General features: G+C 43.5%; 1 protein-coding gene across 6 annotated transcripts in view; it reads right to left on the bottom strand.

The window, feature by feature from the left end:
• LOC148026174 (DHHC-type zinc finger family protein) overlaps positions 1-26,868 on the bottom strand; it is a 70,962-nt gene that overhangs the window by 24,223 nt on the left and 19,871 nt on the right. For 2 of the 6 annotated variants that reach the window (XM_087693456.1, XM_087693455.1), the window contains one exon: positions 2,435-2,498. The exons of 2 other annotated variants lie outside the window; for them this stretch is intronic. In XM_087693456.1, coding sequence (XP_087549582.1) covers positions 2,435-2,458 — 24 coding nt within the window. In that variant the 5' untranslated portion in view covers positions 2,459-2,498. Of the gene's footprint in view, positions 1-1,983; positions 2,064-2,434; positions 2,499-2,786; positions 2,947-26,868 lie in introns of all 6 variants that reach the window. 2 more of the 6 variants (XM_087693457.1, XM_087693454.1) reach the window with 2 other exon arrangements.

Here is a 26,868-nt window from a genome sequence, read left to right as displayed (position 1 = left end):
GAGAGCAGCCTAATCGACCGTGGGTCCATTGTGGGGATCCACACATAAGAAATAGTTGGAGCCATCCAACGTTTCTTCCTTTCATGTTGCCATAATAGCTAGAGGATGGAGATGGAGCAATCTGAAACATGATTCTATCTCTGGTCTCTTTGGTCTTTGCTCAATTCTCTCGATCTTCCCAATCATGGAGATCTTCGCAATGATCATCTCAATCTCGGCAGTCCTAATGCAGATCTTCAAAATCTTGATGGTTGTTACATCACTTAAATGAAAAATACATGGCCCATGCCCAAACTGTGGCCATGCCCAGTCCCAAGTTTAAATTCCTAGCCTCTTTGAACCTGAAAGTGCTGAGATTTTCTACAAACCTTGGTTAGAAATATTAAATCAATTAGTTCCCTAGCCCCCATGACACCACAAGTCATTTCAAAGGGGCTATTTAATGCCTTTGACAAAGGTCCTAGGTACCCCACTGGTACCTGTGCATACAACTTCTTATCAATATCCCCCATTGACCAAGCTAGGATTTTCTGCAACTATGACTCACATTCAACTTAATTTCACACATGTGCATAACAATTGTGCACAAGTTAAAGTGTCCCAAGAGCATTAGGTTAAAAATTCATGAATTAGCCAAATATACATCTATAGGATGCAGTGGACCCTAAGCATCACATTCAACAAGCATCACTTTTCTGGCAGCTGACAAAACTGGAAGCTGACATGCCTTAAGGTCCATGATAGGAGATACAACAATGAGATGGCTTTGCTCATTGTTGGTTCTCACATGAGGGACTGCTTTGGCAAGATGGCTGAAGACAAGGAAATATGATGTGTAGGTCTATTCCCAATGTGCTTGTGTAGATCTATTCATGACAGGCAACAAGATTCATCTATTTCCACTATCTATAATCAGGGTTCAAGTATGATTACCATATATCAGTGCTCAAAGGTGCATCTAGCATTTGGGCTATGCTAAAATACCCTGGTGTTTGTATCTACTATGCTGTTAAAGATTTTTGGCAAGTTTACTATTGTGGTATGGGCTATGGTGGGGGTTCCTCGGGATTTGTATGTTATTATTATTGTATATTCTATTGTACTCATGACCCATGATCTGAGAGAGAGAGGTGTTAATGGTATATATCATGGGTATTTAGTGCGCTATTCATTTTCATTACTAGGCACCACATTTTGGCCATGGCTGGCTACCAAGCAAACTAATCCTCTTGGATCTCGCTCCACAACTGCCTATTTATAGCCACTCCTCCATTCCCATTGTATCACAACACCAAGAGAGGGAGGCTAGAGGCACTACTGGTCACACTGTGCGTTAATACCTTGGTGGTATCGTATTCTTCTCATGCTTTCATTTATGGATTTCACTGTCCATCCATGATTCATTGTTGAGTTCTTGTGTTCTTCTTTCTCATTGTTCATTGTGTCAGTGTCTTTGTGTTTTCTTGCTTTACTTCATTTGCACATTCTCTCAACGTGACCTACTATTACCCTCTGCTTCAATCCTTCACCCTTCAAGCTTCCACAACAGTAGACATCTTCACTACCATTCCTTATGCTACTACTCTACTTCAAGCCTTCACCCTTACAGAGGTTCATTATACCCTTTACTGCATTTGCAACTTCATTGGACATTTATTTTACATATAGCACTAAGTATTCATTCGTTATGCAACCAGTTTGTTCATAGCACTTGATTAGCCCACTTGTCCCCACACTTTCCACATAACCAAACAGACCAATTTTTCCTCTGTATTTTGGGACATGGGTTGTCATGTTTCTCAATGAAATACTTTTGCTTATATACTAAATTGATAGAAGAACATATGTCATCACACAATGTTGATTATCAATGCTCAAATCATCCCTTCATTGAGCTCAGTCCACACAGCAAACTCAATGGCCCTAACCTACTCATAGGGACAACTGTAAGTCTAAGCCATATATCCAAATTCGTCACCTCACCTGCTTGTGTGTTGAACACACAATGCCCTTTTGAGTCCAAACTAAGCTGCTCACAAAATTACTTGCCATGATTCCATGATCTAAAAATGGTAAAAACACATGTATATCACATTTCACATTACGCATAGAGTAATCTTTTCTGGCAAATCCCTTGATTCTTTTCATTGTAAAAATTATTTCCGCTTTTTAAACATTTGAGCAAATTTAGTATGATTCCAACTACATTCTCAAAGGTCTTTGGCCATTCAAAGATGTTAATAGAGCCCACCTCCCTCCCTATGGCATCAAAAATATTGGATTCAATATGAATCTTTTCCAATACATGCTTGATATTTAGATTGAAAGTTTGAAAAATTAGGTATATGATTTTCACACAACAACAATGAGCTACTCAACCCAAAGCTTTGACAAAAATAAATATGACATTAGTCCCAGATCTAATGAGACATACTTCAAGATCCTCATTGGCATCCATCAGGCATCAAAATATAAATTTGCTTCTTGGACAAACTTCACTGCACAAACAATACGTAGAAAACACATTAGGTTGTTGGATGAGCAAATGACAATCTTTTTTCAAAGAAAAGAAAATCCTACTAATAGCAACTTGGAAATGTAGAATTTTCAGATATATGGAGATCGAATCCAGCACCATTAATGTAGATAAATCAGTAAATTCTTGTGAGAAATCAACAATAGAAAGGATGCACGAAGAATTGGACAACAAGCAATCTCTATCCCTGATTTTTATTCACTTTCTTTATTCATGAATTTTACATTGCATGACTTTGTTGATAGCGTACCTCTTCAAGTTTTTATATTTTCTGAATAATTTCCTTTAATAATCCTAAGGTTAATCATCCTTATGATGACTTTCACCAACATACATAATGTCTAAGTAATATGGGTATCAAACAAAGGTCCTGAGACCCTTTCACGAACATAATCAACTGCTGCTGTAGTCTCAGAGAGAGAGAGAGAGAGAGAGAGAGAGAGAGAGAGAGAGAGCGCTTTAAATTAAAGTACAAAAAATCATCACAAATAACAAATCTAAAATAATCAGGACACATTATTGTTGATAAAAAACACACATAATCATTAAATCCTTTAAATTTCCCCTAAATGATTAGCTTTTTTTCTTTCAGTCCCATCATAGATCTGAAGAATTTCAAACTTTGCAAAAAAATGATTTGGACACTAGTGAGAATATCTAAAATCTGCCCATCAGTTAAGCAATACAAAAGTTCAAACTTTGTGAAAAAATGGTTTGGACACTAGTGAGAACTCAATCCATACATCAGAGCGTCTCACGAGCCCAACAAGTAGGAGGTCCATACTCCCCTCGCCACTCTACTTCTACCAAAGTCTCTAAAACATCCACCGATGAGGAAGTCAATGGAGAACAATCTCCTCATCTATAGATGGAGCCTGGAGAGGCATAGACTCCACTGGAATTGGCTCAAGTGCCCAACTATCACATCATGGATCTCCAAGAATAGGGTGCTCCTCACCCCCCTCTAAAGGTAGAAAGTTCATGAACTACACATCTTGACTCATATAGATATCCCATGAGATGGGATCATAAATCTTGTACCCATGTGACTGAGAGTTGCAGCCAACAAACACATGTTTCTTGGAGGCCAGCCTTCTATTTCTTTGGAATGTGAACATAGGCATCACATCCAAACACCCTAAAATAGGAAACATCTAGCTTTAGCCTATCTGTACATTTGAACGAGTTCAATTCCATTTTCAATCAGCTGATTGCTTTGGACTTCCATATTGATGATGAGTTCAAAGCTACTTTCTTGTTATGCACTTTGCCTAAAAGATGGGATACTTTCAAGACAACCTTGAGTAACTCAAATGCTCAGTTGTTATATTCTAATGTGGAGAGTTCTTTGCTGATGGAAGAACTCAACAGGCAAACAATTCAACAAACGAGTCTTCTAATACATTGCACACTAGGTACAGATTTTAGCAAAAGGGCAGTTTTGAAAATAGAGCACACAGCAAGTCTCGTGGCAAAAAATATGGAGTGTCATCATTGTGCCAAGAAAGGGCACTACAAATGAGACTGTTTTCAATTTAAGAAAGAGAAAGGCAAAAACAAAAACACTAAAGACAACAAGGCTGAGAAAAAGGACAATCAACTTGTTGCAAAGAAGAGCAGTGTGAAGATAGAAGAGGTAAATGTAGTCACTCATGAGAATGACATTGACCGTGATGTACTTCTTGCTTCTTTGAGTGCACATGCATTGATTGCAGATTCTGTGGATGACATGCACACTTGGATCCTTGATTCAAGTATATCTTTGCATATTACACCACATCATGAGCGGTTTTCTGACTACAATGGTGCTGCATGTGGTGTTGTCCACTTGGGGGATAACTATGCATGTAAAATTGCAGGCATTGGCATTGTGAAATTGGAATTTCAGCATGGCTCGGTGTTTGTTTTGCATAATGTGAGGCATGTACCTCAGCTCAAGAAAAGCTTGATAAGCACAAGGCAGCTAGATGATAAAGGCTATCACACCCCCTTTGGGAATAGCAAATGGAAAATTTGTAAGGGCTCTCGCATTGTTGCCAAGGGCTCCAAAAGTAATACTTTGTATCCTTTACATATATCTAGCGAGCGTGACCATGTAATCGCCATAACTGAGCAGCCAAGTGTTTCTTTGTGGCATAGCCGATTCGGACATATGAGTCAATTGAAATGAAAGTGCTTTCTCGCTTGGGTTATTTTCCGTCTTTAAGGTATGCTGATTTTGAACAATGTGATCATTGAATTTATGGTAAGCATGCTCAATGTCACATAAAAAATCTCTTTCTCTAAAGTCTTCACTCTTAGAGTTGGTACATTCAGATATATGTCGAATGCCAAGGTTATCTCTAGGGGAAAAGAAGTATTTCATCACTTTTGTTGATGATGTCACGCGCAAAATATGGGTTTATCCAATCTGTCATAAAGACAAGGCCTTGGATCAATTTAAAAAATTATTGGCACTTGCTGAAAGTCAAACCAACAAAACCTTAAAGTGTCTTCGCTCTAACAATGGTAGGGAATATATATCCAAAGCCTTTCAAGACTTTTGTGACAACAAAGGGATTAAAAGGGAGCTCATGCCCCTCACAATCCAGCCCAAAATGGTGTTGCAGAGCATATGAACAGCACCATTTAAGACAAGGTCCGTACAATGTTGTCACATGCTGCTTTACCTCATGGATTTTGGGCAGAGTCTGTTACGACAATCGTACACTTGATCAATCGATCACCAACCAGGTCCAAGGGGGAGTCCCTCAAGAAGTGTGGTCGGGCAAGCCACCTTCGTATGCTCACTTGAGAGTGTTTGGCTATGAAGCATTTGTGCACATTCTCAAGGAAGAACGCAACAAACTTAAGCCAAAGTTCTGTAAATGTCTTTTCCTAAGATATGGTGATGAAGGTGAAATGGGGCATCGATTATGGGATCCCGAGTAAAGAAAAGCAGTATGCAACAATGATGTTATCTTCCGCAAAGATCACATGCACAAACAGCCTGAAAAGATAGAGGAATTTAGAAGGGTTGTATTCCAAGAGGATGTACCAATAGGGCAGTAAAGAATGCCCGTTAGATAGCAGCAATTACCTGCTGCAAATGTCCTTGAAAATGCAAGGAATAATGCTGAAAATGATCAGCAAGATCTTGCCTATGATGTACCACAAATTCAGGAAAAACAACTACCTTTGGAACAACCAGAACCAGCTGTATAGCATGCTAAACCTGCAGATGTGCAAGCTGACCAGCCAGCAAATCTTAACCATTGGGTCCATAGCACAGCACGGGGGAGTTCCAAAAATGGGGGAAACGAAAATGGAAAAAACCTGAGTTTCGGAGTTTCAGCCAAATTTTGGAAATGGGCAAATGGCCTTTCCGATTGTACACTAAAAAAAATACAGTATTATGTGGGTATGTAAATATACCAATGCCTACAACAACATGTACCCAAATTTTATACAAAACTTTGAGTATTTATGTCATATGATTGAAATCATGCTTCATTACACATTTCACGACTTACGACTCACGAGTAAAGATTGAGAAGTCAAGACTGAGGACTCAATGGTTGAAACTTAAGACAGCTTAACACAATTAAGACTCAATTTTCAAAACTTAAGGCAACAAAATAAATTAGAATTTATGACTCATAAATAATCTATGATCTAAAAAGTAGTGAAGACTAACATCAAGAACAATGGAACAAGAATCAAGATGCATAATAAGTGGGATCAAGATACAATGATACATGTAACTATGTCATGTGAATAATCTGTCAAAACTCCAAAGTCTAGTGAGGCTATAAGTATCAACATCAATGAACAACTGGCAACTCTAGTCCGGACTTTGCACTGCTAAACTGACTCCTATATATCACGAGTCATGACTCATGACTCATGACTCATCCGGACTCTGAGGACCTGTGCACCATCTCCTCATCCGACTCCAAGGACCCTGATCAAAAAGTTGATGAAGCAACCTCAACCTCATCCTCAGACTCTGGCTGGTCACAAAGCCATCATCAATGAAACATGCAGAGGCCCCAAAGTTGACCAAGGCTTTGAGGAAAAGGGTATTTCTCAACAAGATCATATGGACTGTGACAAGGAAAGTTTCCATGGGTGTGGATGGGATCAAGAGACTCTTTCTTATATCAAGGTCCGGTTGTATGGTCTCATTTACAACCAGACATTCTCGTTTTCCTACTCGAGGATGGTTGTAACAACTCTTGGAGTTCTTGCTCTCTTATTTGGGCAATTTACAGCTATGATTCCAGGGTTTCCACAATATAGGCATAGATGATTCTCTCTTTATCTTTGCTTTTCTTGTGGAATCAAGGACTGGAATTTGGTATTATCTATTTACATCGGTTCGACTTGGTTTCTTCTCTGATTGGGTCTTTGATTGGGGTTGGGTTCCATTGGCGAGGCCTTAATTCTTCTTGCTTTTCTTGCTTCCTCTCAAACGACCTATTATCACACTAAATGGCTTGCATGATATAATCGTTAAGTGTTTTTGCCTTAGGCATAGTGAGCATGAGGTCCTTGATGTCATCTCGAATACCCCATCTGAATTGGTTGATAAAATACTTCTCATGCCAAGTGAGGTCACACATTAATTGTCTAAATTCAGATGCGTAAGTAGAGGCAAGGCAGTTACCTTGTCATAGCTTCCGAAGTTTTGTTTCTACCACTCGACCAGTGTCTGCATCACCAAATATGGAAGTGAGCTCACAAAGAAATGCCTCATAGTTATAAGGTACTGGTATAGTCTTTTCCAAGATTGGGGTAAACCATGATAAAGCTTGACCACAGCAAAGTCCCAATGAATCCCACCTTGGAAGCATCATCTGGATACCTATCCGATTGCATGCAAATATAGAGCTTTACTTGTTGCAGGAATCCCCTGAACTTCAAATGGTCACCATTGAACTTCCCTGGCATACTAATCTTGGTTTCTCTTGTTGGGAGTTGATAAACACGCCGAATCATTTGATCACTTCCTCTGTTGTTCTACAAGTCTCAAATCTGGTCTTGCATCTCTTGAAGCACACGGCCTAGATGCATAGGGTGTTCTATTTGAAGTTGTGCTTGTCGTTCATTCAAGTCTTGAATTTGTTGTTGGAGATTTTGAATGGAGGCCATGAGTCTTTCAAGGGTCACCTCCATGTGGTGCTCAGTACACCTAGAAAGTAGTCTTGCCAAACTATTATAGGAGCACTAGATTATGCTCGAGAGATGAGACTAGATGCAAGATTTGTTACAAAAATTTTGATTACAAGATAATCCCATATAGGGGCACAAGGTACGATGATAACTTAACAAGATATGGAAAATCCCACAACCCAAGACCATAGGTATAGACAATAGGACTCAATAGGATATGAAGGATCCCACAACCTGGGACCATAGGTATGAATACAAGATATCAAAATTACAATATCTCCCTTGAAGTGCTAGACAATATCTCGTATTACGAGATTACAAGGTAACAAGACAACAGGAGTATAATGGAAGACAAGACAAGACTAGATACTATGACTAGACAAGAACTAGAACTAGAACTCGAAGTTACTTACTTGGAGGTCTCGACTCCTTGAGCTCCCAAGACTGGCATTGGCAAGCATGAGGAGCTCTATAGCAAGCCCCTCCTTTTATAGGTGTTGGAGGGCGGCTAAAGATCTTCTAGAATGTTCCATGATGACATCATCAATGATGTAGGCAATGACATGGCATATCTTCTAGAAGGTTCTATGATGACATGGCAAGGATGGGTTCGCATGGTTGGCTCGAGAATGTCCTATTAAGGGTGCATTCACATGGGGTGTGGATTCATATGGCATGGGCAAGAATTAATCCATACACTTGATCATGGCATGTCCATGACAATTCTCTCGAAGATACTCTCAAAGGGCATTATTCTTTATTTCTATTAGTCAGTGGACATTTTCAACAAACACTATGTACAGGCCTTTGTCAAGCAGGTGATGGTGCCACATGGCAGCTGGAGGACTGATCGCTGATTATTTTATTCATTTATGTTGTAGTCAGTAGTTTTCTGATCAGGTCAGCCAGTTTTTTGCTGGCTGACTGCATTATTTTATTGCATTCTTTTCTCCTATTTAGGCTACTTGGCACCCTACACCACATACTTGTTTTCTAGGTACTGGTGGGAGAGATTCGGCTCGAGGAGATACGTCTGTAGTCCTTGTATATCTGCCCTCTTCATTTCAGCATTCATTGACTATAGATTTATGTGTTCTTCTATCTATTCTCTCTCTTCCTTTCTCTTGTGTTCATTTTCTTTCAATCTTGTCAAAACGCTTCCACATTCGTTCCACTTTGACAAATATGACTCTTGTTAATCAGGTCCATCTCATACAGAAGTTGATTAACTTGGAGCTTGATAAGTCTTTTTTTTTTTTTTTTGCAAATAAAATGTGGCTAATTATATTACTCTAGAAAAAACCTGAATACAAAGAAGTGTTCATGCTCAACAGACCAAGCTGGAGCTGGTGAAAGTCATAGATACATCATACATACAAGCCTCTCAAGGTGGTCTGGGGGGGATAGGGGCAAGAAGCCATTGGGGGGGGGGGGGGGGGGGGAAGAGAGAGGGAAGTGTATCGCCATCTAGGGCTACCTGCCTGAATCACGAAGAACAGGTCCTGGCCACCCCAAGTGCGCATGAAATGACCACGGAGCTCCTGACTCGCCCTGCACCTGATCCCATCGGCCTCGAAGGAAGTGGATGATGGAGGTCCAGAGCTCCGCTAGGGTCGCCTGTACTAAAGGTCTCTCTCCGCCGAAAGCCACCTGACACGGCCTTCTAGATATGCCAATCAGTGAGACTCCCTATGATTTCCCATACCTCAGAGCGGTCTGTTGTGGGCTCCAGTACCTGGCGGATGGGTAGAGCCTCTAAACCCACCACTGCGCACGACCCTGCCTCGATCATGAATATTGTGTCCTGCATCTCGGCCTCATACAGAAGGTGACGGCCTTGGCTGACCGCCTGCCAACAGAAAGCACCCCAAGAGATACATCCAAGGCTGGGTGCTATGCGGCACAGGATGCGGCATACTCCTCTCCACATGAGTTGTGCCACCTCACACGACCAAAGGCAGTGCTTTGGGGTTTCCATCGACTACTGTGTGCAACACTTACAAACTCCCTCCTTCTGCATCTGGGCAAGCCAGCTTCCCACCGCAAAGCCTCCATGTGCCACCAGCCATAAAAAGTACGACACCCTCCTCGGCCTCCAGCTGTCCCATAGGCGACTCCAAAAGGCCCATCGGAACAGCTCCGTGATGCTGTGCTCCGCCTAGTGCCTGCTACGTAACGGCGCCCAATCCATGTCCTCCTGCATCAATACGTGTCTGCCAATCTTGGCGGTGTACTCCAGGAACCTCGGTGGCTTCTTGGCGATCACAGTGGCCGGCCAAAGCCACTCTCCTGAATCCCACTCTAGCTCATCAACAAGTGGCCTTCCTTCCCAAATCTAGAGGCGCCACTCCCTGAGCTCCTGCCAAAAGACCAAAGGGTCCAGCCGCCATATCTTCCCCTAAAGGCCAACTACCCGGATCCTCTTCCATGAAAGGACAACTATCCCCTCGTCCTGCTGCCCTCTGTCAAGAGCCAGACGCCCCCCCCTCCTGCACTGTGAAAAAGGTCCCAGGTGGAGCGTCACCCACTCTTCCTGCCACCTGTAAGGGGATGCCTGCTGGTGAAAACCTAGCGGCCCATACCTCCCCAGGCTCTATCGACTCTTGGATCGGAGAAGCAAGCCACTCCTGAGGTATCGTTGCATCTATCTCCCTTCTCCTCAGCTTCACTCCTCATTGGCAACCTGATGCTTGCTTCAGCACCTCCTCGTCCGCCATCCTATACACCTCCCGCCATGTCCTGATTGTACGAGCCGGGCCAACCTCCCAACCAGCCCACTGGATGTGGGGGCACTCGCCGATCTGTGCCCCTTCCCGATCCCTGACCTGGGGGTTCCAAATTACCGGCTGACGGTCTATCTCCTCTTGGCAGCCTGGGGGGCTCTGGATAAGGGCCTTACGGAGGCCCTCCCACACCCGGAGCAAGCTGCGTAGAAAGGGTGATCTCGAGGGGGTGATCTGGGCTGTCGTGAAGATCCATCTCAGGGACGGCCTCCACTCACCGCCAAGCCTCGGTCTACAGTCCTGAAGACCCTCTTGCAATAGGACCTTCCAGGTCTGCCCTCCCAATGTGAGGCCGCGGACAAATAGCTTGCCCAGGAGGGCCATACTCTGATACTCTGAGTCTATGATCCCAAGCCCTCTCTCTGACCGATATCGTATAATGGTCGCCCACGCCACCTTGGCCCTGGAATCCCTGGAGCCGTCTGACCCAGACCAAAGGAAGTTCCGCACTAGGCAGCAAAGCTGTATTACGCAAGAGGAGGAGAAGCACCAACACGAGGCGATGTACCAGGCCGTCGCTAAGAGGACCTGGTTAACAACCAAGGCTCGGGCTAGTGAGAGGCGAGCCGTGCTCCAGTAGGTCAGCTTCCTCCGAATAGAATCGAGGACTGGAAGAAACTGTTGGGCGGGAGTGATGTCGAGTCCCACCTGGAACCCTAGGTACCGGACGGTCTGTCCTCTGCTCACCCATCTAAATCCCAGGTGGACACCCCACTCCATGCTAGAGTCCGGATTCGTGAGAAAACCAACCAACTTTCGCCAATTGATTTTTGCTCCCGCTGCAGTGCAAAACACCTCAAGAGCCAACCTCACTCTCTCCAACATCAATTCGTCGTCCTTTACGATGTCCTCTAGCTGAGGCTGTCTCCTGCTGGAAGAGGCGACTATAGTAATCGGTAGCAATCTCCATCACCTCGTCTGGGCTAGAACGGGTCCTCCCATACTGATCTCGGAGGCTGCGTATCTAATCTCCAGAGGTGCGAGGCTACTGCACCTGAAAAAACTCCCTGCACATCGTGTCCCCCTTCTACGCCCAGAAAGCTGCTGAGGTGCGGAAAGAGAACTCAGAGAGCTTGTCCTCTAGGCCAGCAATGGCTGCTCGTGCACACACCTCCTGTGCGTGGAGAGTGGGATCCCCTGGTGCCACCTGTAATAATCTCTGCATGGCTGCAAGGTCCCGCCGAAGTGCTCTCTCCTCCTCCCAGCTTTGCTGCCTGGCTTGTATGGTCGCCTCTTGGCAAATCCTGCTCAACTCAGCTAGGGCCTTTACAATCTCCTCAGCGATCTGGCCCCTTCTGCCCCACTCTCTGGTCCAAATCTGCTCTATCTGTCTCGTCACCTCCTCCCTCCTGTAGATCAAGTCAGGGATCCGACAAGATCGTGAGTCTAGGACAAATACTGGGGGATCTAGTATCAAGAGAACCGGGGCAATGATCGGGGACAACGTGGTGCCCGCCAACAGCCCAATCTGGCCTCCCCGAGAGCCACCCCACTCTCCCATATAAAACCTGTCCAACCGCTCCAGCAGGACTCCACCTAGCCGCCTATACCCCCAAGAGAAGTCCAACGACCTCTCCCTCCTGTGGAAGGCAGGGTCTCTCCAGGCATCGCGTGCTCCTACTGCCAGTAGAAACACCTCCCATGCCTCCTGCTCCTCCCCGGCCATGCCCTGGTAGTTTCTCCCTCTACCCTGTTGGCCCTCCAAAGTCTCCAGGTTGTCGAAGTCTCCTCCAACAATCCAGAAGTCCACCTCTGGGAGTCCTTCCGCGATCTCCACCCAGAACCTGATGCGTGCCCTACTCTCCGTAGGGGCATAGATATTAAGGACTCCAAGGCACGAGTCCCCAAGGTCCAATCCGATCCATAGCACCCTCCCTGCCACTATCGTCCCGTGGTCTCGAACACAAGCGGTAAGACTCGGACCAATAGAGGTTCATACGCCTCCACTCCTACCATGGGCACCTATGGCGTGCTCCCAGTAAGTGTGCGAGCTGCCTGGGAGTACCTTCCCTACTCGTTGGGCCTGGGTGGGGGTGAGCTTGTGCTCCTGTAGAAGTAAGATGTCGATCCGTCCAGCAAGGGCAGACTGCAACTCCTGCCGAACAATCAATTTCTTGGAACAACATATCCCACTGTAGTGGAGGCTATTCACATTCCAGGATGCAAGATGTAAGCTCATGGGGAAACCTGTGACTACCCGAACAGGCATCTATTCGGTGTGGAGGCTGCTAATGACGAGGAGCTATGAGGCATGCAAGTACGCTTTGCCGCCGGTCTGGATGGCAAGCTCCATTCCCCCATGGTGGCCCTTGGCCGAACCAACGAGGTGATAGAAGTTCCAAGTGGTACTATCAATGCATCTATCAACCATGCTAAGAGTCGAGCCTCTGTGCAATGGTAGAAACGGGCCGCCTACGCCAGGGGCCACTCAATCACATCCCTCCGAGCTCTCCACTGTGGAGGGGCTCGAAAGATAATGCTCAGGTGAGGGACCTCGGCACCAGCCCACCAGTTAATATCCATCATACAACCAGGCCACTACTGTGCAAACTGTGCTAGTCCTTCTTCTCCCATCCACTAGGAGGTGTGGTCCGCCACCTGACTTTTCAACTCTTCCTCTATCTGTGTCGTCGTCCACTCCCCTGAGTGAGAGGACTGAAGAAAGAAGGCGTAGTTTGGTCCATCCAGTGGTGCTAGTAGATGGACCTTGCCCCTCCTTGACTTACAAACCACGAAGATCCCCACCTCTAGAGGTAGTGGGAACTCTCCGCGCTCCACAACTCTCAAGTAGGGCCATGGGCCACTGTGGAAGAACTCCTGTGGCAACAGGTGTGCCTGTCTCGGGAAGGTCTAACGGGCGGCAGGGGTGGATGAGTTGGTGGCTGTATGGGAGGGGAAGGACTGCTCGTGCAAAGATGTAGGCGTGTGTGACTTATCACCTCCTGTGGGAGGCGGGGGGGTGTAAACGCCCCGAACAACGTAGTATGCTTAACAATTATGATATTCGCTTGTTTTCGAGATTTAATATAAAAGAGAATGAACACTTAAAGCTGAGAATGAAAATTACTCACAAAATTACAGCCATGAAAATGTAAAAGTAATGGAGACAAGATTGAGGGTTGAAGATGGGCAACCCCCCCCCGAAGGAATGTATTTCTGCTCAACCCAAGTCCCTTAGGGAAGAGCTCAGTTACAATCAACCTGAGAGTGAGAAGAAGTAATTCTCACTCTCACAAGATCATGCAAAGATGTACAAACACACATGCATTATCTATTATGCAATGATAAGAACTGATTTCTTTACAGTATGAGAGAAGAAAAAGGGAAAATCAGCCTTTCTCCATCGTTGATCAGCAGTACATGGATAGGGCTTGCTTCTTGTTGCTAAAATGGAAGAAAGAGCTCGAGAAGGAGGTGCTGTAATGAATTTACAGGCTTGCTGTCCTGTAAAACAGCAGTGATAGAAGAGGGAATATGGAGGAATTTGATAATGGAGAAGTGGGGGATGATGATGGGGATGGATGGGGCCAGTTTCTGGCTATCTGTGGGTGCTGTACATGAGTTTACAGCAAAGAAAAATGATGATGAATGAAGAAAAACGAGCTCTTATTTATAGGAGAGAGGAGAGCTAGTACAAAAGGGGAAAGTGGAGTAGCACAAGACAAGTGTCCAGCCACATGTCATGAGATGTGACAAGTGGTGGGACACTTGGAACTTGTGTGACAAGTGTCTTGACACTTGTCTCTTCTCTATGGCCTTCCTTTTTGGGTTGAATACTGTCAAGAATAGAAACAACCAAATTTAGTAAGCACAGTCAGAGTACAGAACTTACTATTTTTAGAATGACATTCCTATTTTTTAGGACTAGCATTTTTAGGCTAACTTGAGGCTCCTAAATTTTAGGGAACTCCTAAAATTTAGGGATCTCCTAAAATTTAGGGACCCCCCCCCCAATATGGGTGTCATATGAAAGCTTTTTCTGTGTACATCGCAAAAATGGTATCCGAATCTTCATGTGACTTTCCTATACAAAGAAATGTGCATTTCAAGCTTTCAGCCCACACATGCACATTATACAAGCATTTCATGATCATGCCATCTTGTTGATTGTAACTGTTTGTTCTGGTGGATCTAGCCCACACTTCAAGGCATCAATCCTTTCTGTGTGCGAGTCTAACCCTGATATGCGTGAGTTCTAGTCACAGGCGCCCAATCGGGTCATATAGGTGGAAGTGTGAACTATCTTTTCTCTAACCCACCGCGTGGGTCCACCATAACCTGTGACCACTCATCAGTGGCCAGCTCCAATGCACTTTTCTTTATATCTAATTAGTGCAAAGGAAATAAATTTAATAAATCATTATATAGACAAATTAATGAAAAAGGATACAAATTCTGTTTCTATAGAGTTGTGATTCAGCTGTCCTCAGCTGAAAAGCTTCTTGATATTGCTGTAGAATATTTGGGTAATCCTTCATGAATTTTTCATCTACCCACTATGCATCTGTTATGGATAGATTCTTGAATTTTAGTAAGAATTTTCGTGTCACAAGGCCACTTCTCGTGGTTCGATCCTTGAGAAACAAAATCGTTTCAGGTTCCAAGAGTTGCTCTGTTTCTTCAACTTCTGGGGGATCTTCAGTAATGGGTTCCTTTGGTTCTGGTCCTATGTAAGGTTTTAGCAAACTTACATGAAAAGCATTGTGTATTTTCCAATGAGTAGGAAGCTCAAGTCGATAAGAAACTTCATTTATTTTCTCAATCACTTTGAAGGGTCCAAAGTATCTACTGGAGAGCTTTGGAAAAGATGAATTTTGACCAGAACCTTGTTTGAGCTTGCTTTTATCAAACTTTAGCAAGACATATTGACCTTTTTCAAAAGCCAAAGGTCTTCTTCGTTTATCTGCTTGCTTCTTTTGTCGCTCTTGGGCAACTTTGATAGTGGCTCGAACTTGATCCATTGCAGTTTTTAAATCTGAAGCAAACTCATCAGCAGCAAAAATCTTATCTTTAGTGCGAATAATTGGAGAAGGAATCACTTTACCCTGTACTATTTCATTTGGAGCTTTCCCTGTGGATGAGTGCACTGTATTGTTGTAAGCAAACTCCAATAATGGAAGATATTTCTCCCATTGTGACTTATGTTCACTAACATAAGCTTTCAACATATCCAAAAGAGTGAGATTCATCACCTCTGTTTGGCCATCAGTTTGAGGATGAAAAGCTGAGGAGAACTTTAAAGTGGTTCCCAAATTCTCAAATAAAGCACGCCAAAAGTTACTTGTGAATTTGGAGTCTCTATCTGAAATGATCTCAGAAGGCATACCATGTAATCTGAAGATATGTTGAATGAAAAGTCTTGCAGCTTGTGCGGATTTCAATGTTTTATGACATGGAATAAAATGTGATTGTTTGCTGAATCTATCAATTATGACCCAAATCATATCATGACCTTGAGGTGTTCTTGGAATACCTGAGATGAAATCCATTGTGATAGATTCCCATGGATCTTTGGGCACTGGAAGAGGTTGCAACAATCCTGGAATCTTCTGCCTATCATATTTGGATTTTTGGCATACCAGACAAGCCTCAATGAAGTTATGTGTATCTTTTCGTAATGTTGGCCAATAAAAGTAGCGCTCAATTGCACTTAGAGTGGCTGCCCTCCCTCTATGCCCTGCATAAGGGGGTTCATGACTTTCTTTAAGCACCTTTTGTCGAACAGGAAGAGTGACACAAAGGCGATTGTTCATGAGAAGGTAACCGTCTTTGATGGAATAATCTGGATGAGAACCTCCTTGCTGTAAATTTGACCAAATTGCTGCAAAATCAGTATCTTCATCATAAGTATTCTTCATCGTTTGAAAACCTTCATGATGAGCCACTGTAATAGTTGCAATGCGAGGCACTCTAGAAAGTGCATCAGCAACTATATTTTGTTTCCCTGGAGTGTACATAATTTGAAAATGAAACATAGACAAGAAATTTTCCCATCTTGCATGTTTCTCCTGCAAATGCTTTTGAGTCTTGAAATACTTCAAGCTTTGATGATCGGTTTTAATAAGGAATTCATTGCCTAAAAGATAATGTTTCCATATCTTTAAAGCATGAACCACTGCTAAGAGCTCCTTTTCATAAATGTCATACCTTTTCTCCACATCATTTAGACGGCGGCTTTCAAAGGCTACGGCATGGCCTTCTTGATTTAGCACTGCACCAATACAATCACCGCAAGCATCTGCTTCCACCACAAATGGTTTTACCAGATCTGGAATGATAAGAACAGGTCCAGAAGTAAGAGCTGTTTTCAGCCTTGTGAAGGCTGCATTCTCTTTTTCCTTCCATTGGAAAGAGATCTTTTTCTTTGTAAGGTCATGAAGTGGAGAAGCCATATGTGCAAAATGCTTGATGAAGCGGCGGTAATAAGAACATAAGCCAAGAAACGATCACACCTCATGTACATCACGAAGATGAGGCCATTCTTGGATTATCCTGATCTTTTCAGGATCCATCTGAATCCCTTCAGAAGAGATGACATGCCCAAGGTAATTTATTTTATGCATGAAAAATTCACTCTTTTTACCATTTACCAAGAGTTGATTTTGTTGTAGTAATTGTAGAACAATTTCCAAGTGTTGATGATGCTCCTCTTCATTCTTGCTAAAGACAAGAATATCATCAAAGAAAGTACCGACATATTGTCGATGCTCTCTAAAGATGCGCTCCATCATTCGATTAAAGGTGGCTGGTGCATTGGTTAATCCGAAAGGAACCACCAAGAATTCATAAAGACCGTATGAAGTGCGGAAAGCAGTTTTGTGTACATCTTGTGCTATTACCCTAATTTGATGATAACCACTCTTTAGATCAATGCGGCTGAAAACCTTTGAGCCTCCTAGACGATCCAAAATGTCGTCAATTCTGGGAATAGGAAACCGATTCTTCACAGTGATTTTGTTGAGGGCTCGATAATCAATGCACATCCTGAATGTGCCATCTTTCTTTTGAACAAGAAGAACCGGTGAACAAAATGGTGAGCTACTTGGCCTAATTAGCCCACGGTTGAGTAGGTCTTCGACTTGCTTTCTGATTTCTTCTTGTTGAGGACGGCTCACACGGTATGGTGCTATATTAGGAGGAGAACTGCCCGGGATAATATCAATATGATGGTCTTCTGGCCTTTCTGGGGGAAGCTGATAAGGAAGATCTTCCGAAAAACAATCTTTATACTTTTCCAAGAGCTGAAGTTGCTCTTGGTTTTCAGCATTCATATTATCTTTTACATCAGTGACATAAAGCAGACAACATTGAACACAATCCTTAATTGCTCTAGAGACTTGCATATGGCTTACCATAGGTATGGTGTCTCCAGAAACTCCAGCTTGGATCTCGTACTTCTTGCCTTTGTTGGTGAGTTCTACCTTCTTTTTCTGAGAGAAGATGGTTGAATCTACTCTATGATTCCAAGGCATGCCAAGAATCACATCGCAACCATCAAGGTCTCCGATACAGAAGGTATCTTCGTCACTGTAGCCTTGAATTTGAAACTTGAGCTTGCCAATGTAGGGTATCACAGTCTTCACTGTGTCACCTTCATCAGCATTTAAAGCTTGGCGAACTTCTGCCGGAGTGTCCATCTCTTCATTCTTTAATCCAAGCTCTTTAGCTAATTGCAAGGAAATGATATTTTCATTCGCCCCAAGATCTATCAAGAATAGTGCTTGCTTACCTTGCAACTGTCCCCAAGCTTTTAATAATTTGCGCGTCTCTGGAGTGTGAGTTGTGTTTGCAACTACATCACTGATAGCATTGATTTTCACTGGCGACTTAGGCTTGTTGTCAGAAACCTTGCTTTGTCCCTTGTTTGGACATTGCTTCGCTATGTGGCCTGTTTGTCCACATTTAAAGCACTTCCCTTCTTTCATGAAGCGTTGCTTTTCTTCTTCGGAAAATTGCTTTGCTTGTGGGTATAGATTGGAGCGAAATTGAGGAGCATTAGGAGGTGCATAGGGCTTCATCTTCTTTTGATTTGATGGCTGCTTTTGCCACTGTTTTTGTCCTTCATTTGGGGCTAAATACTCCTCATCATCAGCTACTCTCTTCTTATCATTCTTTTGGAATGATTTGTTGCCATTGTGCTCCATTTCCCATGTCTCAGCATGGTCAATGAGTTCCCTGAGACTAGAATAATGATAATGATTAAGAGCAGTACGAAGTTTAAAATGCAAACCTCCTTGAAACTTCCTAAGCTTTTCCGAACTGCTGATCTTCTTGAAATGTTGGACCTTCAAAAGTAGCTCCCAAAATCTCTTAGTATAGTCACCAAGTGACTCATTTTTCCTTTGCCAAAGCCGATCCCATTCCATTTTTACATCTCTTTTGAAATGAACAGGAAGAAATTGGCTTTGTATCATGCGAACAAAGGACCGCCATGATTTTGGGGTAGCATGATCATATTCCAACCCCGTCCACCAAGTATGGGCTAAGTCGGTTAAATGTAAAGCTGCAAACTTAATCTTTTCTTTTTCTTTATACTTGTCACGACCATACAAAATTTGAAATTGACGAATAAACTTCAGAAGAAGATCAGGATTTCGGGAACCATCATACATACTGAACTTGATCTTCTTTTCAAGTTGAGATAGTAACTTAGTCTTCTTCTTCTTCTTATGCCTTCGTCCATGCTCAGATCTTGAGGTTGAAGATGATGAAGTGCTTGATGGGGATGAAGATGGAGACGAGGGTGAAGAATGTCGACGCCTTTGACGATGATAACGTCTTCCACGAGAAGGGTGTGACTCTTCATTACTAGAAGAGGATCCATCAGAATAGGCACCAGATGACTTTGAAGAAGAGGATGAGCTTCGACGCGATCTCTTTCTTTGTCTTGAAGTAGAATGGGACTGTCTCTTAGAAGTAGTTGGACTTCTTGATCGGCTCTTTTCATTGGTATGGCTTTGTCTCCTTGAAGTAGATGGGCTTCTTTCCTTGAATTCTTTGGGATTCTCAACTTTTTCTAGTTTGAGAAGTTGCTCACGAATTTGCTGATTCTCCTCTCTAAGACTTTGAATGGCTTGAAGGATAGCACTCGATTGATCCATTGAGACTAAAGAAAAAAAAAAATGCTCAAGCACTCAATGCAAGGGCTGAAAACAAACAAACTTATAGTTGTAAGCACTACCAGTGTTGGGGGTGAGGACCGAGCCAAAGCTCTGATACCACTGTAAACGCCCCGAACAACGTAGTATGCTTAACAATTATGATATTCGCTTGTTTTCGAGATTTAATATAAAAGAGAATGAACACTTAAAGCTGAGAATGAAAATTACTCACAAAATTACAGCCATGAAAATGTAAAAGTAATGGAGACAAGATTGAGGGTTGAAGATGGGCAACCCCCCCCCGAAGGAATGTATTTCTGCTCAACCCAAGTCCCTTAGGGAAGAGCTCAGTTACAATCAACCTGAGAGTGAGAAGAAGTAATTCTCACTCTCACAAGATCATGCAAAGATGTACAAACACACATGCATTATCTATTATGCAATGATAAGAACTGATTTCTTTACAGTATGAGAGAAGAAAAAGGGGAAATCAGCCTTTCTCCATCGTTGATCAGCAGTACATGGATAGGGCTTGCTTCTTGTTGCTAAAATGGAAGAAAGAGCTCGAGAAGGAGGTGCTGTAATGAATTTACAGGCTTGCTGTCCTGTAAAACAGCAGTGATAGAAGAGGGAATATGGAGGAATTTGATAATGGAGAAGTGGGGGATGATGATGGGGATGGATGGGGCCAGTTTCTGGCTATCTGTGGGTGCTGTACATGAGTTTACAGCAAAGAAAAATGATGATGAATGAAGAAAAACGAGCTCTTATTTATAGGAGAGGGGAGAGCTAGTACAAAAGGGGAAAGTGGAGTAGCACAAGACAAGTGTCCAGCCACATGTCATGAGATGTGACAAGTGGTGGGACACTTGGAACTTGTGTGACAAGTGTCTTGACACTTGTCTCTTCTCTATGGCCTTCCTTTTTGGGTTGAATACTGTCAAGAATAGAAACAACCAAATTTAGTAAGCACAGTCAGAGTACAGAACTTACTATTTTTAGAATGACATTCCTATTTTTTAGGACTAGCATTTTTAGGCTAACTTGAGGCTCCTAAATTTTAGGGACCTCCTAAAATTTAGGGATCTCCTAAAATTTAGGGACCCCCCCAATATGGGTGTCATATGAAAGCTTTTTCTGTGTACATCGCAAAAATGGTATCCGAATCTTCATGTGACTTTCCTATACAAAGAAATGTGCATTTCAAGCTTTCAGCCCACACATGCACATTATACAAGCATTTCATGATCATGCCATCTTGTTGATTGTAACTGTTTGTTCTGGTGGATCTAGCCCACACTTCAAGGCATCAATCCTTTCTGTGTGCGAGTCTAACCCTGATATGCGTGAGTTCTAGTCACAGGCGCCCAATCGGGTCATATAGGTGGAAGTGTGAACTATCTTTTCTCTAACCCACCGCGTGGGTCCACCATAACCTGTGACCACTCATCAGTGGCCAGCTCCAATGCACTTTTCTTTATATCTAATTAGTGCAAAGGAAATAAATTTAATAAATCATTATATAGACAAATTAATGAAAAAGGATACAAATTCTGTTTCTATAGAGTTGTGACAGGGGGTGGGACTGGGGGGAGTCACCTGAAACAGGTGCGGATCAGGGGAGGTACTCGGTACGGGAGGTGATGGGGAGAAGGGTGATCGAGGGATGGTGGGGTGGACGGAGGTACATGGCGGGTGTGGGGGGGGGCTAGTGGTCTTGGGAGTGGGGGGGCAGTGGGCCAGGGTCAGTGGGGGGGGGAGTGAGGGGGGGCCTGGGATGTGGGGGAAGGTGGGTGTGGGGGCTATGGGGACTCCAGAGGTAGTCTGTAGCGCAGGTGGTGGATGTGGGGGGCTGCAGTCCTGCCAGGTGGGGGGGACAAGAGGGGGCTGAGGACTGCTCTACCGAGGGGGTGTCGCACGCCCGCCTGCTCCCTATTGCTGAGGCTGGGTCTGAGACGCAGGCTGTACAAGTCTGGAAGAGACTGATGGCACTGTAGATTGACAAGTCTGGAAGAGACTTGTAAAAGTGTATATGGACAAGTATGTTGAAGAACTAGCCTGGAAGAGACTAGTTCAAAGTGAAGATGGACAAATCTTCAAGAGATTAGTCCATGTGGGGTCATCAGTGGAAATTCACTTTCAGTTGTACTACATTACAGATTTGGATGTAGCCATAGTCTGCAAAGATGGTCAGAAGACTAGTGGGGATGCAATGGAAGCAACTCCTAAAATTTAGGGAGTTACTATTTTTGGACCTCAGAATCTGTTCGCGTCATTATCTTTGTTTTTGTACGAGGATGTAGCCATAGTCTGCAAAGATGGTCAGAAGACTAGTGGGGATGCAATGGAAGCAACTCCTAAAATTTAGAGAGTTACTATTTTTGGACCTCAGAATCTGTTCGCGTCATTATCTTCGTTTTTATACGAGGATTAATCCTTCGGTCTATGCTGAGGTCAAATTTTGAACCGAGGATGGAGAATTTTAGACCGAAAGGTTTAAACAGGAAAATTGTTACATGTATGCCATGTGTCACAATTTGGGCATAAATTCCCAAAAGAGAGAGAGAGGGCAGCACAAAAAACGAGTTTCAATGCATGGGGGGCTCATTTTGTGAAAGGGAGATGGATTGCTGCAAATGGAAAGCTCTTGAGAGCTGGTCTACCTTGTCTATGATGCACAGAGGGCTAGCTTGCTTCCTACTCTCTCTTTCTCTCCTTGACAGTATGGTTATGCTGCAGAATCAAGGGCCTTTCTTTTGATTCAGGTACAGCTGTGTGGAATATGCTGTTTTTGCATGAGGCAAGGGCCTCTTTTCTCCAGGAACAGGAGCAGTTGTTTGCTGCCCACAAGCAGGAATAGGTGAGGGTGGTAACCTCACCAAGCAAGTGTCTGAAACAGCACTAAATCAGAACTGATTCTGGACTGTTCAAAGGTTATTTTAGAGCCCAATTGATGTCAGAATCAAGGGGCACTTGACCCAGATGATGCAAGACAGTGCAGGGATCAGTATGAGCTGAAAACAGGTTTCAGAACAGGTCTGAACCAGTAATTACAGTGGGCTGAACAGTACAGGACAGTATGAATTGAAAACAGGTCTGAACCAGTAACTACAGCAAGCTGAAATGGTCAATTCTGCATTCCAACCAGAAGTTTCAGATTGGGGCAGAGTTTCCCCTCCTGGTCAGCTTGTTTTGGGTCAGTAATTGTACTGTTATGCTGCCAAATTTCACTCAGAATAGGTGAAAGACAGCCTATTGTACTTTCTCTCTTTAAAAATAAAGAAATACCGCAAGGGGCGCCTGACTTAGGGGCCAACAGGGTGTTTGTGTTGCAACAGGAGCATTCTAGCTTCCTGTATTTCTTTTTGATTCTGTGTCTTTAAGTTCAGGTGCTATGGGCGGCTATTAATTGGGTGAAAGCATTTATATATTTTGGTTGTACACTACCGCCCTTCCCAGTGAACAGGCCGGTTACATGAAGATCCCTTGGCCCAATAGGACTGCCTCCTCAATCTGCACTATCCCGATGCGTAGCGTGGAGTATACCCAGTCCCGAAGCTGGGCCCTGGCTAGGGAATGTTCTACTACCTGACCATAAATTGTTGTTTCCATTAGTTCCAGCTCCTTAGCTCGGACGGCTAAGAGTTGTTCCTCAGAGAGGACTACGCGCAAGGTGTTTGACTGGGGGGCACTCGCTGAGTGCGCGGGCGTCTGACCAGGGGTTTCCATTGCGCGTCCCTACTAAGAGGACTAACAATCATGTCACGGTGCTACCTAAGGGGGAGGGGGGATTGGGTTGCTGCAGATGGAGGGAGCAACTGGAGGATGGGGGAATCGATGGCGAGGGAGGGGAATCCTATTGTGTTTGTTCCGGATAGGTCCAAGATTGCGGACGGGGGAAGTGCGCCAGGGGGGGAGGGGGGGGAATGACGGGCAGGATGGTGGCCAAGGTGGGGCGACGGATAGGGTGAGGTCGGGGCGACGGCCAGGGCAGGGCGACGTGCAGGGCGGGGGTGATGGGCAGGGCAAGCGGGACATTCAGACAGGACAGGCGACGGGCAGGACGGAAGACTGGTAGGGGCAACGGGTAGGCAAGGCGAGGGCTCAAGCGAGGAAGGAGGGGGCGCCAACGTAGGCGACGATCGTGAGGGAGGCGAGGGTAGCAGGCAACACGACGGTTCGAGCTTGGCCGCAAGATATTCTTAGTAGGCCACACTCCAATACCGGAGCTTGATAAGTCTAAGTCTACCTCACAGCATTTGAATACATTTACTAGGATTTTGAGTCAGTTACAAGGTGCAAACTTGCCGTCTTTTAATCCCAATTTGAATGCTATCTTCTTGCTCATGATTTTACCAGATTCATGGAAAGCATTGGTTGTCTCTTTGAGTAACAACCCCAACTTGACTTTTGATGGTGTGCGTGGTTCTATTCTCAATGAGGAGATTAAATGCAAGGCAAGTGGGGATAGTAATGGATCAGCCCATAATGTAAGAGGAGGACTGAAAAAAAGTCAAATGATGCAAATAAACACAAAAATGGATGGCAACAAAAGCAAGAAAAAACAGCAAGATGTTACTACCAATGTGGACGCAAAGGGCATAAAAAGCCTAATTGGAGGTAATTTAAAAAGAGAATAGATGCAAAAGGCTAGTTTATGAGAGAGAAAGGAACTCTACCCCTAAAGAAGCAGAGAAAAATGTGGTATCTAGGATTGTCATTGAAGAGATCAAAAAAAATGAAGACTGCAAATTTGTTGGTTGCATCTTCAAATCCACATGCTATGACAATAGAAGACATGTATATCACTAAAAAGGATATGATAGATGCATTGTTTGCTCATGATGATTTGCCACAATCATGGATTATTGGTAGTGGTGCTTCGTTTCACATAACTCCATATTTGGAGTGTTTCTCTTGTTATGCAACAGGTGTCACGAGGCCGTGAAAATTTGATGCTTTGCTTATGTTTAATTGACATTTGATTAAAGGATTAATCAAATGTGCAATTAAAAGATGCACATGTGTTGCACATGTGGAGTGCAAGCTACTTTTTCACAGTTGAAGGCCGAAGGACCCTGTGAAAAAGATGGGTGTCAAAGGCAAAAGTTGTAACAAGTTACACTTGTTAGATTCTAGGTGAATTTTGGTTTCAGTTTGTCCCTAGGACCATTAATTGGCCATTAAGTGTCAGTGGTGACACTAGGGACTAGGCATTAATTAATGGATTAATGCATGTCCAAGGGTCAATTAATGCATGGGACCACTTTGGGTTGCAAGTGGCATAGCCAATTAATTTTTGGATAGGCAAGGTCAATTTTCTGGGCATGGATTAAGGGCTAAATTAATTTTCAGAATTAATTAATTCTGAAAATTAATTAAACGGCTGAAAATTGCTGAAAATGGATTAAGAAAGCTGCCACTTGGCAAAACTTTCCCATGCAAGTGGGGGAAAGGCTAAATAGGGCTGAAGGGAGAGGGAAATCTCGTTTTTTCAATTTGGAGCTATTGGGAAGAGGTGTTGGACTGTTGGTGCCAGCTTTTGGGGCCAATTCCTAGCCATTGGAGACCATTTTGGTGATGGAGATTGTAAATTCTTGACCTTGGGAAGCTGACAATTGCTGTTGATGTACTTTCTCCTGAAGATCACAGTCTCTGATGCTCCTATTGTTGTTGGTGCATCCGTTTGGGGCTGGTACAGCAGGGCAGCAGCAGATTTTGATCAGTTCTTCGCGACAAATCTCAGAATTTTCTCTCTCTACACCATTCTCTCATCTCTTTAAGCCTATGCTCAGCCATTCTCAGCAATTCTTAGCCATTCGGAGGAGATCTCAGCCATTTTTGGTGGGCTGATCTGTAATTTCTGCAGTAAACCCTAATTTACAGCAAAAATTAGGGTTTAGCAACCACCTTGGGATCCGTGCCAGAGATTGAAGGCTCAAGGGACTGAAATTAGCAGCTGATAATTGAAGATTATCAAGGGATTTCAAGAGCCGGCCCATCCCAAATTGATTTGGGACAGCATTTGGCCAGCCAAGGGTCAAATTAGAGAAGAAGTCATGGGTGAATCAAGGGGCAAATGACCCAAAAGGCTTGCTGGTCATTTATGATAGCAAGAGCAATTGGTTAGCAAGAGGAGATTGAAGAATCTCGAGTTGTACTCCTTCCAATTGAATGAAAGCTAAAGAAATACAGCAAGGGGCACCAATTTTGGGGCCAGTAGGGAATCTATTGTCCAAGAATGTTATGGTAAAGTGTGTATTTCATTTTATATGCATTTATTTATTGCTGTAATTAACTCTTAAATCAGGTTATCACCACCCATTCCAAGAAGGAAGGCTGGTTTCAGCAGGTCACCTTGGGAAAGTTTACCTAGGGAATAACTATACATGTGACATAGAGGGAGTTGGCACCATACACCTAGCTCTTGAAAACGGCCAAGAACTTTACCCCTAAAGAAGCAGAGAAAAATGTGGTATCTAGGGTTGTCATTGAAGAGATCAAAAAAAATGAAGACACTGCAAATTTGTTGGTTGCATCTTCAAATCCACATGCTATGACAATAGAAGACATGTATATAACTAAAAAGGATATGATAGATGCCTTGTTGTTTGCTCATGATGGTTTGCCACAATCGTGGATTGTTGACAAAGGTGCTTCGTTTCACATGACTCCGTATTTGGAGTGTTTCTCTTGTTATGCAGTAGGTCACCTTGGGAAAGTTTACCTAGGGAATAACTATGCATGTGACATAGAGGGAATTGGCACCATACACCTAGCTCTTGAAAATGGCCAGGAACTAATTTTTCATGATGTTAGGTATATACCTGGCATCAAGAAGAGTTTGCTTTCAATTGGGCAATTAGACAACAGGAGTCACTTGACTACTTTTAGTGGTGGAATGTGCAGAAAAGATCCATGCTTGTCACTAGAGGCAACAAAAAGGAACTTTGTATTATCTGCACTACAAGGCACTTCTTGGAAAGTTTGTTACAGTTGCAAAAGTGCAGCAACACATGGAGCAATGGCACAAGCATCTTGGACACATGACCCAAAAGGGTTTGTAGGAACTCTCTTCACGTGGAAGAGTTGATGTGAAAAATTCAAAGCTTGACTTTTGTGATGACTGCATTTTGGGAAAACATGTAAAGAGTTCATACTCTCATGAAGCCTCTAAAAAGGCATGTGTTTTGAATTTAGCCCATTCTGATATATGTACCATGCCAATAAAAACTCATAGTGGTTTCCATTATTTCATGTCTTTTATTAATGACCACTCTAAAAAGTTATGGGT

Source organism: Lygodium microphyllum, chromosome 14 (genome assembly GCF_053477565.2).
Source record: "Lygodium microphyllum isolate KBCC chromosome 14, Lygodium_microphyllum_v1.1.10, whole genome shotgun sequence".
Taxonomy (NCBI): Eukaryota; Viridiplantae; Streptophyta; class Polypodiopsida; order Schizaeales; family Lygodiaceae; genus Lygodium; species Lygodium microphyllum.
This window is presented reverse-complemented; position numbering and strand designations above follow the sequence as displayed.